The sequence below is a fragment of the Juglans microcarpa x Juglans regia genome, chromosome 6S (assembly GCF_004785595.1).
Source record: "Juglans microcarpa x Juglans regia isolate MS1-56 chromosome 6S, Jm3101_v1.0, whole genome shotgun sequence".
Classification (NCBI taxonomy): domain Eukaryota; kingdom Viridiplantae; phylum Streptophyta; class Magnoliopsida; order Fagales; family Juglandaceae; genus Juglans; species Juglans microcarpa x Juglans regia.
The window spans coordinates 20,730,633-20,747,780 of NC_054605.1; the positions used below are offsets into that span (position 1 = coordinate 20,730,633).

General features: G+C 36.4%; 2 protein-coding genes across 3 annotated transcripts; one reads left to right on the plus strand and one right to left on the minus strand.

Annotated features, from left to right (window-relative positions):
* The first annotated feature begins 409 nt into the window (after positions 1–409).
* On the plus strand, positions 410–13,745 carry LOC121237429 (myosin-2-like). Of its 2 annotated transcripts, XM_041134163.1 has the most exons (25): positions 411–562; positions 837–1,421; positions 2,162–2,263; positions 2,358–2,501; positions 2,598–2,748; positions 2,862–2,889; positions 3,040–3,205; positions 3,403–3,466; positions 3,596–3,609; positions 3,694–3,778; positions 4,511–4,614; positions 4,714–4,852; positions 5,672–5,790; positions 6,023–6,175; positions 6,262–6,351; positions 7,254–7,331; positions 7,626–7,784; positions 8,521–8,724; positions 8,968–9,173; positions 9,428–9,563; positions 10,565–10,691; positions 11,060–11,170; positions 11,250–11,356; positions 12,417–12,629; positions 12,813–13,745. In XM_041134163.1, the coding sequence occupies exons 2-25, from the start codon at positions 981–983 to the stop codon at positions 13,257–13,259; spliced, it is 3,588 nt and encodes a 1,195-aa protein (XP_040990097.1). In that variant the 5' UTR covers positions 411–562; positions 837–980; the 3' UTR covers positions 13,260–13,745. The 2 variants fall into 2 exon arrangements, with proteins under 2 accessions (XP_040990096.1, XP_040990097.1); XM_041134162.1 differs by having other exon boundaries at positions 410–1,421.
* Positions 13,746–14,457: 712 nt separating this feature from the next.
* On the minus strand, positions 14,458–16,031 carry LOC121237430 (chlorophyll a-b binding protein 13, chloroplastic). Its single transcript, XM_041134164.1, has 3 exons — positions 15,736–16,031; positions 15,480–15,641; positions 14,458–15,078 (listed from the first exon to the last, which is right to left on the minus strand). The coding sequence occupies exons 1-3, from the start codon at positions 15,871–15,873 to the stop codon at positions 14,569–14,571; spliced, it is 810 nt and encodes a 269-aa protein (XP_040990098.1). The 5' UTR covers positions 15,874–16,031; the 3' UTR covers positions 14,458–14,568.
* Between the last annotated feature and the right edge of the window lie 1,117 nt (positions 16,032–17,148).

Genomic DNA, 17,148 nt, shown 5'->3' on the forward strand with positions numbered 1-17,148 from the left:
TGCTTAGAACAAGAAGAGCACTAAAAGATATTAAAAGGATATATCATGTCTTCTAGGATAAATTAACCCATTTAAATCTAAATATTTATCATCTTATTATTTATAAAAGGATAAATTTAATGGATTATGCCATAAAAAGGCAAATTGGGTAAGAATTAATGAAGAGGGTACCCAAAGTTCAAAACCGTGAATATCTTCAAATATACATGCTAAAAATGTAGTCGTGTCCGGAGCCCAGAGAACTAGCACTAACTGTTTCATCTCTCTCTCTCTCTCTCTCTATATATATATATATATATATTTATATTATTTGTAAAATAAATTTAACCCTTTATAGTTATCAGATCCAAACGGTTTTTTCAAGAATATATTTACATATATATTTATATTATTTTGTAAAATAAATTTAACCCTTTATAGTTATCAGATCCAAACGGTTTTCTCAATAAACACGAAATGAACAGCCCCACCTGCAAAAATTTGAATTTCGTCACAGCACCTTAAAAGTAGCATCAGCAGCAGCAACAAGAACAACGATAATGGCAACAAATCCTTCCTCTAAGTAAGCTCCAAAATGTTGTTTTTTCGGAACAGAGAAAACAACGGTGACAACTTTCTTTCACTCGTGTTTCCCTCTTACGAGGTTTGTTTTTCAAAATCAATCTTAACCTCTCCTTGAACCTCGTAAAATACGCTTTTTCACTATGGAAATCAGCGCATCCTTCTGGTTTATTTAGCAAAATGCGCTTTCGGAGACGAACGAGGAAACATCTCCACGTCGAAATTGCAGCCTTTTATTCTTCGGACGACGATTCTGATATTTTGATTGCAATCAGGGATTCCTGGTTCGTGTCTTCGACAATGCAGGGTTCGAATTCATTCAGGAGAGGTGGAATTTGAGCTTGTGATAGCGGGATTTGGATTTGAATTTGTGAAAACTTCGGGGCTCGAGGGGGAAAGTCACCTTCTCCCCGACGAAGATGACTGCGCGGAGCTCACTGGAGGAGATGCTGGACTCTCTGCGCCGGAGAGACGAGCGCGAGAAGCCCAAGGACTTGCCGCCGGCACTCCCGGTTCGGCCGACGTCGAGGGCTCGGCTGCCTCCGGCGCGTCGCTCTCTACCGACCAACTTCAAGGTCGGCGAAGGGGGAGGTGATGGAAGTGCACCGACTGAGTGCAATGGGAAAGAAGAAGGAAAGAGGAAAGAGATCGATTTGGGGTTCAAGCGAGGAAGTTTTGGGAGCAAGAAGCTGAAGAAAGATCAGAATGTGGAGTCGCCGTATGCTGTGCAGGCAGAGGAGGGTAAAAATGTGCTCACCGAGGGCGTAGATTCGGATAGCAAGTCTGCTGCGACGCGTGCTTCGCAGCTGAAGATAAGAGAATTGGATTGGGATGACAACATCGGTTATTTCATAAAAAAGGTGCGTAGGAAAATAGCTAAAATAATATCCTCTTCGGTTTGATTCTTTGTTCTATTAGTCTTGGTAAAGATGTATTAATGAAAGTCTTGCATGAGGAATTTTTTTAACAAATCGCAAGAATGTTGCATCGGGTTTTATACTAGAAAAGAAAGAGTGATCAAGAAAACGAGGAATTTGGTTATTGCATTAGGAGGCAATTGCAAAGTTCTGGTTGATTCTTTGTTGTCCTGGTAAGGTGTGTTGGTTGCGCTCAAAGTTGTGTCAGCATTTAGGCGTGCAATAAATTCCAAGAACAGAGCTGTTTATTTTATTGCATGGTGTTCGGATAAAGTTTTTGGGCCTTGGTCTCGGAGTGATCAAGAAAATGTGGAATTTTTCTTTGTCTATTATCATGGATATGTCGGCCCTCATGCAATGGAAGATAAATTTTGGAATGTCATTTTGTTTTGATGGACTGGTTACTGCACCTATTGCACTAAAATATATAATCGGATGTGATAAATATTAAAATTAGAGGTCAAGCATGGTTGCACTATTGATTAGAGAGGCTGGGGTTTCTTACTTTCAAAGTGTATCATCTGCTTTATCCTCTGGACCACCACCAAACTTGTTCCTCCATGCGTTCAAAAAGTAACAATGAATTAGTTTTTTTTTTTTTTTTTGTGTATTTCTACCAGTAGTTTAATTGTAGACTTACATGTATTATATATTATATATTGAAAGTAAATTTTTCTTAGCAGAAACTTCATATTCGGTGTCGGCTCACTAGTGGGTTTTGGGAGTCTGGAACGATACAATCAACTTCGGGAGAGGAAGCACTTGTTTCACTCTCTAGTGGAAATGTAAATTTCATTACCTTTGGGCATTTCTGAATTTTGTTTATGAGTACTTTTATCAGTTGGTGGTCCCTGCACTTACCTTTTGTCATTACTTCAGGTTGTGAACGTGCCCAGAGGAGAGCTCTTCCCTGCAAACCCAGATATATTGGATGGTGTTGACGACCTTATACAGCTAAGTTATTTGAATGAACCATCAGTTCTTTACAATCTTCAGTATAGATATTTCCGGGATAAGATATATGTAAGTATGATATGCTCCTCTTACATGTGCTTGAAAGTCATATTCCTGTCTCCATTTTCACTCTCATTTGATGGTTTTTGTATTTTCTTTCTATAGAGTAAAGCAGGTCCAGTTTTAATTTCACTTAATCCGTTCAAAGATGTACCAATATATGGAAAAGATTTTGTCGCAGCTTATAGGCAGAAGCTTATGGACAGCCCCCATGTTTATGCCATTGCAGACACTGCTTATAATGAGATGATGAGAGGTGGGCAAATTATTTGTTTTATTTAACTTTTTTTTTTTTTTTTTAGGGGGGGGGGCCTCAATGCATAAATTCTTGCTGAACACTTTTCTTTTTGCTATAATTTTATATTGCAGATGAAGTAAATCAGTCCATAATCATAAGGTTAGGAGGTCTTCAATTAAATCTTCCGCTAACTTGGTGCTGCCATTTTCCTCATTATTATTTAACTACTATTCTTCTATACTGGTCTCTGAGCTCACTCTGTATATTTGATTGGTAGCACATGGGTTAATCTTTACTTTTTTCTTTCAGTGGGGAAAGTGGAGCTGGGAAAACTGAGACAGCTAAAATTGCAATGCAATATTTGACTGCTCTTGGTGGCAGTTGCGGGATAGAATATGAGATCGTTCAGACCAATTATATACTGGAAGCATTTGGGAATGCAAAAACATCTAGGAATGACAACTCTAGCCGATTTGTGAGTTTCCTTCTTTCTTTTCTTCATTGCAGAAGGTACTCCTAGGTTTATCACAGTTCATAGCTTAGACGTTTTTGTTTGGTGTGGACTGCTAGGGTTTTATATAGATGATTGATGACTACCTTCTGTTTTTGCTATTTACAAATGAGATCTTAAGACTAGGCAGTTTTGTTTACATAGGTTCTGATTTTGTGCAGGGGAAGTTGATTGAAATTCATTTTAGCTCACTGGGGAAGATATGCGGTGCTAAAATCCAAACCTGTAAGCATTAAGTTTGAATAAGTTGCTGTCATGTTATGCTGCAATGCATATTGTGCGCTAACTGACTTGTTTGTTGTTCAACCTCATGCCTGTATCAAATGTCAATATACCTGCAATAAATGTGGACAGTTCTGTTAGAAAAGGTAACCTGTTTCCCCATCTGAAGTGCCTGGAACTTTAATATTATAATGTTTCACTTCTGAAATTATCTTGTCTCCTTTGGCCAGTCAAGAGTGGTTCAACTAGTCAATGGTGAGAGGTCATACCACATATTTTATCAACTTTGTGCTGGTGCTCCAATGGCTCTTAAAGGTTGGACATTCATTATTAATCCTTTCACACAAATTTCTTATAGTTTAATTTCCATATTTAGCCGATTCAAGTCCTCTCAACATGCATAATTGTTGCTCCAATGTGACAAAAATTGCTCTATAAGTCATGCCATAGTAGTGAAGGCACGCACCTTTTCCTGATTGTATTTGTTCTTGTGTGGGCAAGTTGAGTTTTCTAATGTTTATGAAGTCACCGCATCATAGCCCTTAGAATCTTTCTGCTTCTACGGGTACTCTTTCCATATGCCAATTGGTTTGCAGCCTATTTAAAACCAGCTATGTGATATGGCATACCAGGGATTTTCTAGATGTTACAGACAACTGAAAAAGCGGAGTCCCAAAACAGCTGGACCTTAATAGTGATTGATCCTCTTTGTAGGGCTACTCAAATGTTCATTTCTCTCTTTAAAACATCGAGTTACGATCTTATCAGATTTCCTTATTGTTTCTCCTGACTGACCTTGCCTTTTAAATTTAGTGATAATCTGAAATAATCTTCATTGCGCTTCAAATTTGAGCCAAGGTGGTGTCATATTTGTATATGTCGTATGCCGAGCAAGAAAACCAAAGCGCTAACATGCCATCACACAGGCGTTTTCTAAAGTTACAACCAGCTATTGTGTCCTCTCAATATTCTGATATAATCATTTAAATGGGGTTGTAGATAAATTATTATGTGATAATTGGAATTAATTTATGTTTTCCTTTGCAGAGAGGCTGAACTTAAGACTTGCTAGTGAGTACAAGTATCTTAATCAGAGTGATTGCTTGGCAATTCATGGCGTTGATGATGCTCGGAAATTTCATTTCCTCGTGGTAATTGTGCATTGAGTTATTTCTACTACTATTATTGTTTATATCCCCTTTCCCATTCATTTGTTTCCCTATATCCTTATTGTTGTCTTATTGTTCCAGGAAGCCCTAGACATTATTCGAATTAGCAAAGCAGATCAAGATCTCATATTTACAATGCTTGCTGCGGTCTTATGGTTAGGGAACATATCATTTCAAGTAATTGACAACGAAAATTATGTAGAGGTGTTAGCTGATGAAGGTAAGTTTATGTGTTTGGCTCATGACCTTGATAGATGTCATGTACCTGATGTTTCTATATTGGTAGTGTTGATGGCTTGAATAGTTGATGCTAGTTGTACCATCTGGAATCCTTTTAATTAGTATTTTCGAATTGTAATTCTTAAGGTTTAGCGCCATATGGTAATATTTTGAGCAGTGATAAAATCCACGCTACACAGTATGTGGAGGGAATATGATTATTGTGTCAGTAGCAGGTCATCCATCCTCAGAAGAGAGTATGTGTGTGCATTTGTTGATGAAGTGACCAATTGGAAAGTTGACTTAAGTAAACAAAGTGTAGGTTTCTTAGGTATGCTACTACAAATGTTGAAAAAATTAGTATATATGATTACAAATTTATTAAGGAAAAAGTGTGTCGTCTTATGCCAGTTTATGTGACCAAAATGACTATGGAATAGATTCCCTTGGCTTAGACCTTAATATTTTGGCTATGGATGTGTCATGGTTTAGTTGCAACTCATATTTTTCGAGAGATTGTAAGATACAGAAACTTTTCACATGGAAAAGCTAATTCTCCATGGTAGTTGTTCCCCCTCTCTTTCCTTGTTTCCTATATATGAATTCATCTTAGAGTCATAGGTCTATGTTTTCTCTTCTAACATACATTCCTTGTCCGTTTATTCATACAAATATCATTTCATGTCATGTCATTTTATCAAGAGCTTGGTTTAAGCCATCTGCTTTTCCCTCTGTGCTGGTAAATTGTGCATATATTCTTTAAAGACTTTAATACATAAACCTACTTGACATGAATTCTACTCTCTTTTCCTTTTGGCAGCTGTAAGAAATGCTGCTGGGCTGATGGGTTGCTGTTCCCAGGAACTTATTCTAGCTTTATCTACCCATAAAATCCAAGCTGGCAAGGATACTATTGCAAAAGGATTGAAATTGCAGCAGGTGCATGGATTATCAATAAAATTTGAACTTATTTATCAAAAAAATAAATAAATAAAGAAATTGCAGCAGGTGTGCTTAGTGCTCTCAAAATAAGGCCTAACAAGGCTGTCCCTTTATTCTAAGCAGCTCTCAGATGCACTCTTTTGTGTTTACATTTATCCCCCCACCCTTCTCTGTTTGGTAGATCACTCTTTTAATGTAACATGAGAGCCCATTTCTTATCTAAATTTAGGCAATCGACACAAGAGATGCATTGGCAAAATTTATATATGCAAGCATGTTTGACTGGCTTTTAGAACAAATCAACAAGTCACTTGAAGTGGGCAAACGACGTACTGGGAGATCCATAAGTATCCTTGATATATATGGATTTGAGTCATTTCAGGTACATGTTTTTGTTCATTTATATAGTAACGTTTTTGGCACAATATATTGCATACTTAGCTGATGATATCATCTCCTTGCTTCCAGAGAAATGGCTTTGAACAATTTTGTATAAATTATGCGAATGAGAGGCTGCAACAACATTTCAACCGCCATCTGTTTAAACTTGAGCAGGAGGTGAGCCTATTAAATGCATTGCAACCTTCTAATTTCAATACAATTGCATCTTTTAAAAGTTATTTTCCAATGAAATGATGCTTCAAAGACTCACAATAAGGTGTCTTGTCATATTATACTATGTAATCCTAAGTGGCTTTTGCATACTTAACAGTGGGCTTGGGAGTTTATGAAGGGATGGACTAGATAGAGAGAATGAATTATGAGGGAGGGGTATAAAAGAAAGGATGGGGATTTTCTTCTTCATTGATTTATTTGATGTTTAAGACAAGAAAAATGGAAAGGAAAAGTAATTATGCTATTTGACTATCACCCTCATTTGTTCCTCTCTCTGTCTCCGTGACAGATAATTATGTTATTTGACTATCACCCTTATCTTTGATCATGTCTCTGTCTTTTACTAGTTGAGTCTTTTTTTTTTTTTCCCTCGTTGCAGGGTTGCTTTGCATTTGACAGTGACAGTAGGGGCATATTTTTGTGAGAATTAGGAAGTGAGAGCTGCGTTTGTTTTTTTTAATATTTTATTTTTATGCCTTTGAACTAGAACCTTTTGCTGTATGTTCAAATAAATAGTTGTTAACAATTCTAGTTGCTGACCACAAGCCAACTTTAAGTGTATTCTAATTTAAGGGAGTGAAATTTAAGTGTTAATTATTTAATGGAAAAAGTACTTGACAACATTCTGCAAAATGTTGATGGTTCTGTAATGTTTCCAGTCTTGCAGTTGGTTTTGCAAAATCAGAAGTTCATCTTTAACTTATCCATCTTGAACCAATTTTTGGATGTATTTTCTCTTCCGTTGCTCCAGTAGAACTTCTCAATTAAGAAGATATGATAAAACTTCCCAATTATCAACATATGATACGATTGTTATGAATCACTCAGTCACAATTTCCTTGCAGGACTATGAATTAGATGGGGTTGATTGGACAAAAGTTGATTTTGAAGACAATCAGGAGTGCTTGGATATCTTTGAGAAGGTATTTACTTGGTTTCAACCTTCTGATCTATCACGTTCTACCTTGTAACAGGAGTTGATTTGTATCTTATCCCATATTTTTTTTACTTTATTTTGTACTTTTTTTAATATAAAATGTGTGTGCCTTCCTTAAGCCTGTTAGTGTGTTTTTTAGCAGATAAAAAAAAAGCTTTTGTTTTCCTTCATTTATATAATCTACTCAGCTCTTTGGATTGGTTTCTTCTCGTGTGAAACCAAAGTGTTTGTTTTTGTAGTTCTATCACACTCATTCTTTATCGTGTGGTGAATTGTGCAGAAACCTTTAGGTCTACTGTCTTTGTTGGATGAGGAATCAAATTTTCCCAAAGCCACTGATCTGACATTTGCTAGTAAGCTTAAAGAGCACTTAAATTCTAATTCTTGCTTTAAAGGAGAAAGAGGCGGGGCTTTCAGAATATGTCACTATGCTGGAGAGGTTTGTTATTGCTCATTTTTCTAGGAGGTTCCCGATATTATGAGTTAGGATGGTTTAACCTGCACTATTGAAATTCGAGTTGATTTTTTGACTCATATGACTCATCTGGGCTAAAGAAGCTAAATATCTTCTACTTAAGAGAACTGGTTCTGATTCTGATACAATTCTAAAATAAACCGTAATTCAACTATGACCAGGCTTTGATTTATATTCATTCACTTTATCTAAACCACTAATCATGTTTTAGCTTTTAATGGAAATATGCTGCACTACTTTGAGTATCCATACAGTTATTCCCAAAATTGAAGGAGTCAGCATCTTGCTTTGCTTTCATAGTCTTCTCACTTTTGAAATGTTGGGCCAAAGTTTACAGTATATCCCTGAAACTTTGAATATTTGATTTTCCATTTGATCTTGACAATCAATATATAGTAGCACTGTTTTTCTAATCCTGATATATTGTGGTTGCTTACTTCTTACCCCAGATATATATGATGTACAGAGTTTTGAGTTAAATATATGTTAGTAAATGATGACTAGCTATAGGTGACTTGAATAATGACTTGTTGCTAGGTCTTCCTAATTTTGCTAGTTTGCATAAGCATTATAGCTACAATGAAGGCCCGAGCTTTCTAAAATATTTATGCATTTTTTTAAAGTAAATGCGAGTTAATGAACCATTGAGGTCTTTTTTCACAACATGTGTATGGTCCACTAACATCTGTAGTTTTATTAGGTTATATACGATACAAATGGCTTCCTGGAAAAGAACAGAGATCGGCTGCACTCTGATTCGATCCAACTCCTCTTATCATGCAGTTGCCAACCATTAAAGTTGTTTGCTTCCAAAGTTCTTGACCAATCTCAGAAACCAGCAAACTCTTCATGTCTGATGGGTGCACCAGGGCCCGCAAAGCAGAGTGTTGGTACAAAGTTTAAGGTAAATATGCCAGCTGCATTTTGTTTCAATCATATATATGAATTGCTGTAGTGTACTTTAAATCAAAAGCTGAAATAATTGAAAATTGACTGTTGCATGTGACCGTATTAGATAATTTTGGAGTTCCACTCTGGAAAATTACTGTATTTTCAGTAGTATGAAGAGTACGGGCTTTTCTGGTACTTTGAGATGTAGCTGAAGTTTTGTATTGCAAAATCTGAAGAATCTCTTGGATTCCTATAGGGTCAACTGTTCAAATTGATGCACCAGCTGGAGAACACCACTCCTCACTTCATTCGCTGCATAAAGCCAAATAGCAAGCAGCTTCCTGGAATATATGAAGAGGACCTTGCCCTACAACAGCTTAGGTGTTGTGGAGTTTTGGAGGTTGTTAGGATTTCAAAATCTGGATATCCTACTAGAATTACACATCAAGAGTTTGCAGGAAGGTAGAGGGTGTAACCATTTATTAATTTTTTAAGAAAAAGTCTATTTATAAGCCGGTGTGGATAACACACCTAGTAAAGTGCTTTCATGGCATGTTTGATTTGGAAGAGAAATTTTAATATTTGAATCTTACAAATCACGTGTTACCATTTAAGTGATGTGGATGGTGTGCTCTACACACCGGCTTGACTCATTGTTTAATGCTCCTCCCTTTTTAAGATGAGTAAGTTCTTCTCATTTGCTATTGTATATTCAGGTATGGGTTCCTACTTTCAGAGAATAATGTATCTCAAGATCCATTAAGTATTTCAGTTGCAGTGCTAAAGCAGTTTCATGTCCTCCCTGAAATGTACCAAGTTGGTTATACCAAATTGTATCTCAGAATGGGGCAGGTAATTTCATATGTGCTGGGGGTGTGTTGTGTGTGTGTGTGTGTGAGATATGCATGTATGTAACAGAAAGTCTTTTTCTGCCTAGACATGGAAGCCAAAACCCTAAACAGAGTCAAATTTATGGTTATAATGTATTAAAGATAGTCTCCTATCATGCATGAATGAAAAACAATAGATTAATTTAAAAAAAAAAAGAAATGTTTGGAAGGATTTCTAAAGAACTTGCAAGAAAAGCCATCTTCACTAACCATACAAGACGACTCATAATTGCCAAGTCTGCAGAGAGGTTGTAGTTGATTTACAACTGCTTCCACTAACATGTCACTCAGAATAATTGACATAACTTTTTACAGAAATTACCAGGAATCTTCTCCATTGTTCGATCAGTTAAATCAAATGACCTATAAATCAAGCCCCCAAAATGCTTTTCTAAATTTGTCTTATAATTGCACTGAATTTTATGTCCTTCTCAGATATCCATACACAAATTGTGTAACACCACCCAGAAATTCTTGATTAGCTCAAATGGTCTATGATGCAAGCTGGAATGAAGCATATTTTTCCCAATTTTTTTTATGTGTCTGTGAAAATAATAAGGCATGGTACTGTGCTGATTTGATCGACACTAAAACTGGCTTTCTAGGGTTAGCAATGTGGCCTGGATATTCAGATCACTTTATGGGCGCCTGAGGGTAAGGATATCAAATAGAAGAAAAGAAAGAGAAAAAGGTAGAGTAGGAAAAGAGAGAACGAAAATAAAGCTTTGAGGTTAATACTTTGGGGCCAATTTCATTGCTAAATTTACTTGATAGTTGAATATGGAGAAAAACCAGTTTTGACATTAGACTGAAAGAGTATTCTGTCAACTGAAATTAATCTCAATCCTTTGGAAGAGTTTTGAACTGCTGAGTTTTCAAACAGTGACTGTTGTCTTTCTGAATGAACTGAGTTTATCTTCTGCAATGGTTTATATGATGCTGTGATATTTTACTGACTTATAGGTTGGTGCATTGGAGAATAGGAGAAATCAAGTCCTGCAAGGTATACTTGGTATTCAGAAATGCTTCCGTGGTCAACAGGGTCGCCGTTTCTTCCACAAAGTCAAAGGAGTGATAACGTTACAATCATGTAGTGCATCCATATCCAATTTTAATTTTTAATTTGTTATAAATGCATCCATATCCAATTGAAAGCAACTTGTTTTATAATCTTGTTCGTGGTATGTTATTCTGTTTTTTTTATTTTTCTTATTTTACTGTTATATACAATTTGGGTATTTGTATAAAAAAGATTCTACTCTATACGATTGCACTCTCTCCAGGACTGTATAGGTTTGTAGGCCTCAGTACTTTTTCGCTGTGAAGTACCTAAAAAAATGAATTTGTTGCTTAAAGACTGAATTGATTTTAGGGTTTCCTTGATCCTTTTTGGGTCTTCAAAATAATTTTTTGCAAGTTTTTTAGAAATGATTTATGAAATTGATGGAATCAATGCAGTTATTCGTGGTGAAGACGCTAGGAGGAAGTATAATGCTAGGATAAAGTGCTGCACTGTTATTGCTCCCAAAATCCTTAATGAGCTGCAAGCAGCTGTATATTTACAATCTGGTAAAAGTTATTTCATTCATTGGTTTTGTGGTGGTTCAATTGCATACGGTTTTCTGATTTTCTAATACAAATATTGTAGTAATCCGTGGATGGCTTGTTCGGAGGCATGCCAATGGCACGCGTAACTTACCTACCGAGAATGCAAAATCCAAGCAGAAGCCAACCAGAGAGGTTTCAGAAATGAAGGTACTCTGTGATGAACTTGTCAGCTTGCGCGAATATTCACTTTCCTATTCTTTTTTCCTTTATTAATAGTGTTTCTGGGTACTCATGGGGATTACCAAGAGAACTCTTCATCTATTTTGGTCCCTCCAATGTTAATTTTAGGCTATAGTCAATATTTCTTTCATGAAGTGGTATTTTCCTATCTTTATCAGTTCCCCCAGCCCTGAAGTTTTGCTGGGCATTGGGAACTGCAATATATACAGAAGTTTTTCAATGCTGGAAAATAAATTAAAAAATTAGATTTAATTTTCCCAAGATGGAATACTTTTCCTTGAGCCTTGTTCTTCGGAAAAAAATTAAATTTAATTGTTTGACCAAAAAAAAAACTAGAAGCACGGCCAAAAGAATCAAGATTTATTTATCAGCTGTTATCATTGCCAACATTATGTTTCCAAGAAAGTTCCAAGTGCCATGAAATTTGTATCAAGTGTGATGCTGAATTTTCCAGAAATCCACAACCCCCCCCCCCCCCCCCCCCCCCCCAAAAAAAAAAAAAAAAAAGAAGTGGTGCTTACTCCTTCCAATGGAAGTTGTAATTTCAGGTTTGACTTGCTTATGAAATGCATATAATCACAGAACTAGCTTTGTCAATGCATCACATCCAATCCATGATAAGTGGTATATCTCGAACTGCCTGCATGGCCTTGACTACACCTATGGCTTTTACCTCAGCTTGCATTGACCACAACCAAATGGTATAGTTTGCACATAGATTGCTGAAGATGTATAATATGTTACATTATGGAGATGGAGAATTGCACGAGGCAGTTTAGGGTTCCTTCTTCAAGAATAAGATGTTAACCGCATTTCTCTTTGAGGATGCATCTTTAATAAACACAGTTATCTGCATATTATATCCTCACTTGTAATTAACAAAGCAGAAAATGCTAAGTGCTTATTCTTTCCTTTTTATCTAAACTGTTATTCATAAATGCAAGGTGAAGTCTGTTTACTGTTTTGCTTCTCTGTTAAATTTTATCAACCTGGATGACTAAACAGATCACTTTTCTTGTTTGAGCAGGATATACCACAAGAGCAGGTTCAGGCTCTGCCTTCGGTTTTGGCAGAGCTTCAAATGCGGGTTCTGAAGGCAGAAGCCGCTCTGGAACAGAAGGAAGAGGAAAATACTGCACTGCGGGAGCAACTACGACAGAACGAGACAAGGTGGTCAGAATATGAAGTGAGGATGAAATCAATGGAGATGATGTGGCAAAAGCAGATGTCCTCCTTGCAAGTAAGTTTGCATGCTCATACATAGTTCAATTCACACCTTATTGAAGTTAAAAAAAAAAAAGGTCTTGGTGCTTCTCTTTAAAATTTTATTTGCTTAATTATTTTTTTGTGATTGTAAGAGTTGCACCCTTAACTGATTGGATCACTCAGATGCCCAAGGGTTTTAATGGCAACTTTAATGCAGATGAGTCTTGCTGCAGCTAGAAAGGGCCTAGCTGCTGACAATGCATCAGTTCAACCTGGAAAACTTGACGCTTCTTCAATTCCTCACTATTATGACTCTGAGGATAACACGCCCATGGGATCTCAAACTCCTGGTGGAAGCACGCCATTAAAATTAATGGGACGTGATGCCAATGGTACTTTGAATGCGGTCAGCAATCTGGTTAAGGAATTTGAGCAGCGTAGACAGATTTTTAACAATGATGCCAGAGCTCTGGTAGAGATCAAATCAGGGCAATCAGCTTCTGTTGTAAATCCTGATGATGAACTTCGGAAACTTAAGCTCAGTTTTGAGGCATGGAAAAAAGAATACAAAATTAGGTTACGGGAGACAAAGGCAAAGCTTCATAAACTAAGGCCATCGGAAGGTCGACGGACATGGTGGGAGAAACTAAGCTCAAGAGCATAATAGTATATATTCTTTCTACATAATCTCTTACCAAGTATGGACTGATGAATGATTACAAAAATGGTGGAAAAAGAAATGTTCCAAAAACCGCCTCTTCGCTTTTCTGGGGTCTCTTTGTTTATATTTATGGCGACATATATGGGTGTTCCCATAATGTGAGAGGCACTGAAGGAGAGAGATTGTATACCTACCAATTTTTGTTACTTGGTAGAAGTGTTCATAAACTTGTGCATAGCCAACTAGGGATTTGTTGAGAGACGGTGATGCGTATTTATTCATACACACACACACATATATATATATATATATATATATATATATATGTCAGTGTATTTGTCTATAATCGGTTGTCATTGATGTAATATGAGAATATTTAGAACAGAAAATATTGAAGGATGTAGAAGGGAAAGTGTTCATACTGCCTGTCCTTTGCATCGAAGTGCTTGTTTGAACTATTTGTTATCAAAGGGACAGATATTGCTATTATCGTATAAGTTTCTCTTCCCCCACCCCCCAAAAGTGTTTAATGATGCTTGGATACCAAGAATACCTCTCGCTCTCGTAATACTCCACTATTATTCATCACGTTATTATTATTTTTCATATACTTTTTATTACTATTTATTACTTTTCACTACTATTCAATATTCTATTATTATATTTTTATTATTATTCACTTCTCTTCTCAATACTTTTCACTATCCAAACGTAAGAGTTTTTAACGACGTTTAGGTAGTGAGGTAATCTCAGATGATCTATAAATAGTAGTGAAAAAGTGATGAAAAAGTTATAAAATATTGAATAGTAATAAAAAGTAGTCAAAAGTAAATAAAAAATAATGATAAAATATGGAAAAGTAGTTCTTCGCTATCCAAACATAACGTATCTTAGATGATTTATGAATAATAATGAGAATATTAGTGAATAATTTATAAATAGTTTGTGAATAATAGTGAAGTAATATAGAAATATTTAAAAATAGTTGTATTCTCAAACAAATTCTAAGCGGTTTTTGCGAGTTTGTGTTATTATCATCTTTTGTAATTTCATTTTTTTCACAATGACTCTTCTTACTTCCTAGCCTACAGATGAATTTCCTATTCATTTTCATTCGTAAAACTTAGGAATACCATCTCTCTCTGATTGTTCAACCAGAGCTAAGGCTAGCACAACCCAAAAATCAATGGCCATCGTTGGATAAAGCAAATACACATTTGTAAGTTTTTAAGTCTGAAATTACGTTAACTACACATGGACTTCCAATTCTATTTAGATCACATGAAACAAGATTGAGGGACCCAAGTTCAGTTTAAGATCCGGGCACGAACTTGGTGGCATAGACCCATGCATTATTGGCAACAGGGTTGTCAAGATGGTCCAAGAGGTTCTCAAGCGGGCCCTTGCCGGTGACGATGGCTTGGACGAAGAAACCAAACATTGAGAACATGGCTAGCCGGCCGTTCTTGATCTCCTTCACCTTGAGTTCAGCAAATGTCACAGGGTCATCAGCAAGGCCAAGAGGATCGAAGTATTGGCCACCTGGGTAAAGATCATTGCCCTCTCCAACTCCAGGAAGGCCGTTGATGCGGAATCCCTCGACTAAGCCCATGAGAATGACTTGGAAGCCTAGCACTGCTAGGATGCTTTGAGCATGAACAAGATTGGGATTGCCCAGATAGTCGAGGCCACCTTCTGAGAAGATTTGAGCTCCAGCTTTGAACCATACTGGCTCTTTGAAGTCTACTCTGACCCATTTCTCAAGAACTTCTGGGGTGATGCAGCCCAGTGCTCCAAGCATTGCCCATCTGCCGTGGATCACCTAATTTTCCACAAACGACTTAGTATTGTCATGGGTTCTACTGTTGCTATATTCACAATTCTACTTCAATAAATCTGGTCTAGGATTTTGGTGTATAATATGGATTATAAAAATGTCATACTTCAATGAGAATGTTTTCAGCGATGAAGAATCTGAATAATGACTTCATCCTGGCTCTATTTTTCTCTTTTTGGAAGAGAAAAAAATAAAGCAAAGGCTACATGCTGTGTTATTGACAGTACAATAATGGCATTGATATAAGCATATGCACGGATTTACAGTAAAGAACAAGTGACAGTTTAACAAGCAGACACAACCAGCTTTGGAAAGATTTGGCATTAGATACCCTTGAATACTAAACTGGTTTCTTTTATGGTTCAGTTTCATCTAATATCAGTTACCTCAAGAGCCCTGTTCTTAGCAAAGGCTTCCGGATCAGCAGATAATCCAGCAGTGTCCCAGCCATAGTCACCTGGAAATTCTCCAGTCAAGTATGATGGAGTCTGAGCTGAAAAGGGTCCCAAGTACTTCACTCTGTCTGGCCCATACCACAGATCATTTCCCTATTCATACCACAGGCAAACACGAAAAAATCCCAGTGTTAGGCACCCAATAAACTCAAAAAATTAAAAAAGAAATAGACCAATGAGGAAGTACCATGGTGTATTTCCCAGTTCCCATGGGCACAACATCTCTAAGAGGGTTGGCGTTGACTCCCCTGTTTTGGCCAAGAAATGGAGTTGGCCTGAGAACAGTGCTAGAGCTAGCAGTTGCTGCCATTGCCATTGCAGCCATGCTCCCAATCTTACAGTTATTTTACAATTGAGACTGCTCTTAGAAAGAAGAGTTTTGAGAACTGTGTATGGAAGTGTGTAGAAAGGGGGGGAACATTAGTGTAATATTATGCGAAGAGAATGAGACAACCAAAGAGATGGGTGGTGATCTGCAAGAGTTGGAAAGTGAGGTGGGGAACATGAGGTTGCAATCAACCAATCAGAAGCCTCAAAAATATTTTGAATATCTCCAACTCATATCTTTCTATCCACATTTTATCTCCTGCATCACAGACTCTGTTATTTGTTGCGATTTTATTGTCTTTTTTTTATTCTCAAACTCATACGGAAATATAACGAGTAATGGGTAAAAGACAACCTAAAGAGATGGGTGGTGATGAATGCAAGAGTGGGAAAGTGTGGTGGTGAACATGAGGTTGCAATCAACCAATCAGAAGCCTCAAAAGATTTTGAATATCTCCAACTCATATCTGTCTATCCACATTTTATCTCCTCCATGCCTTCAGATCTTCAGTGTGCTATCCACGTAATGATGCTATGCGTTTTTCTTTTATGATTTTACTTAAGTTTAGTTTGGGTAGTGAGAATACATAAAAAATATTGAGAATACTTATAAATAATAGTAAAAAAGTAATGAAAAAATAATAATAAAATATTAAATAATAATAAAAAATAGATAAAAAAAAAAAATAATAAAATAAATAAATAATAATAATAAAATAAAAAATAATACTTTCATTGCCCAAACACACCCAACTTGACAGGTGCCAGAAGGGACTTTTTGGGTTCAGTAGCCAAAATGCTTCACCTTAAAAATGAATATTCATGGTCAAATGCACCCTTTGAACATGAACATGTGCATAGAAAGTATTAATCCATTGTGGTTGCTGTACTGTTACAGATACAGGGATTTGAACGCGGTATAGCTAGGATCGTAAAAAATTCTATAAATATAAATTGATAAATTGATATGATTTTAAATAATACGTTGGATTTATTTTACAATTAAAATAATTTTATAAACTAACATACTACATCAAATCGTGTCAATTTATATATCATTTGTCTATAGTTAAACATTTCTAATTTTCTCATGGATACACTCTTAGTATCATTTCCATTTTCTAACTCACACATACATACGAATGATTTCAGCAATGAGTCACGCTTTCGTATTGTACAAAATCATTCATTCTTTTATTTTTTTGTCCAATGGAAAGGAATATATCATGTCTCTAGTAACCAGCTGATCTCATCATTATGTAATCTCAGACGT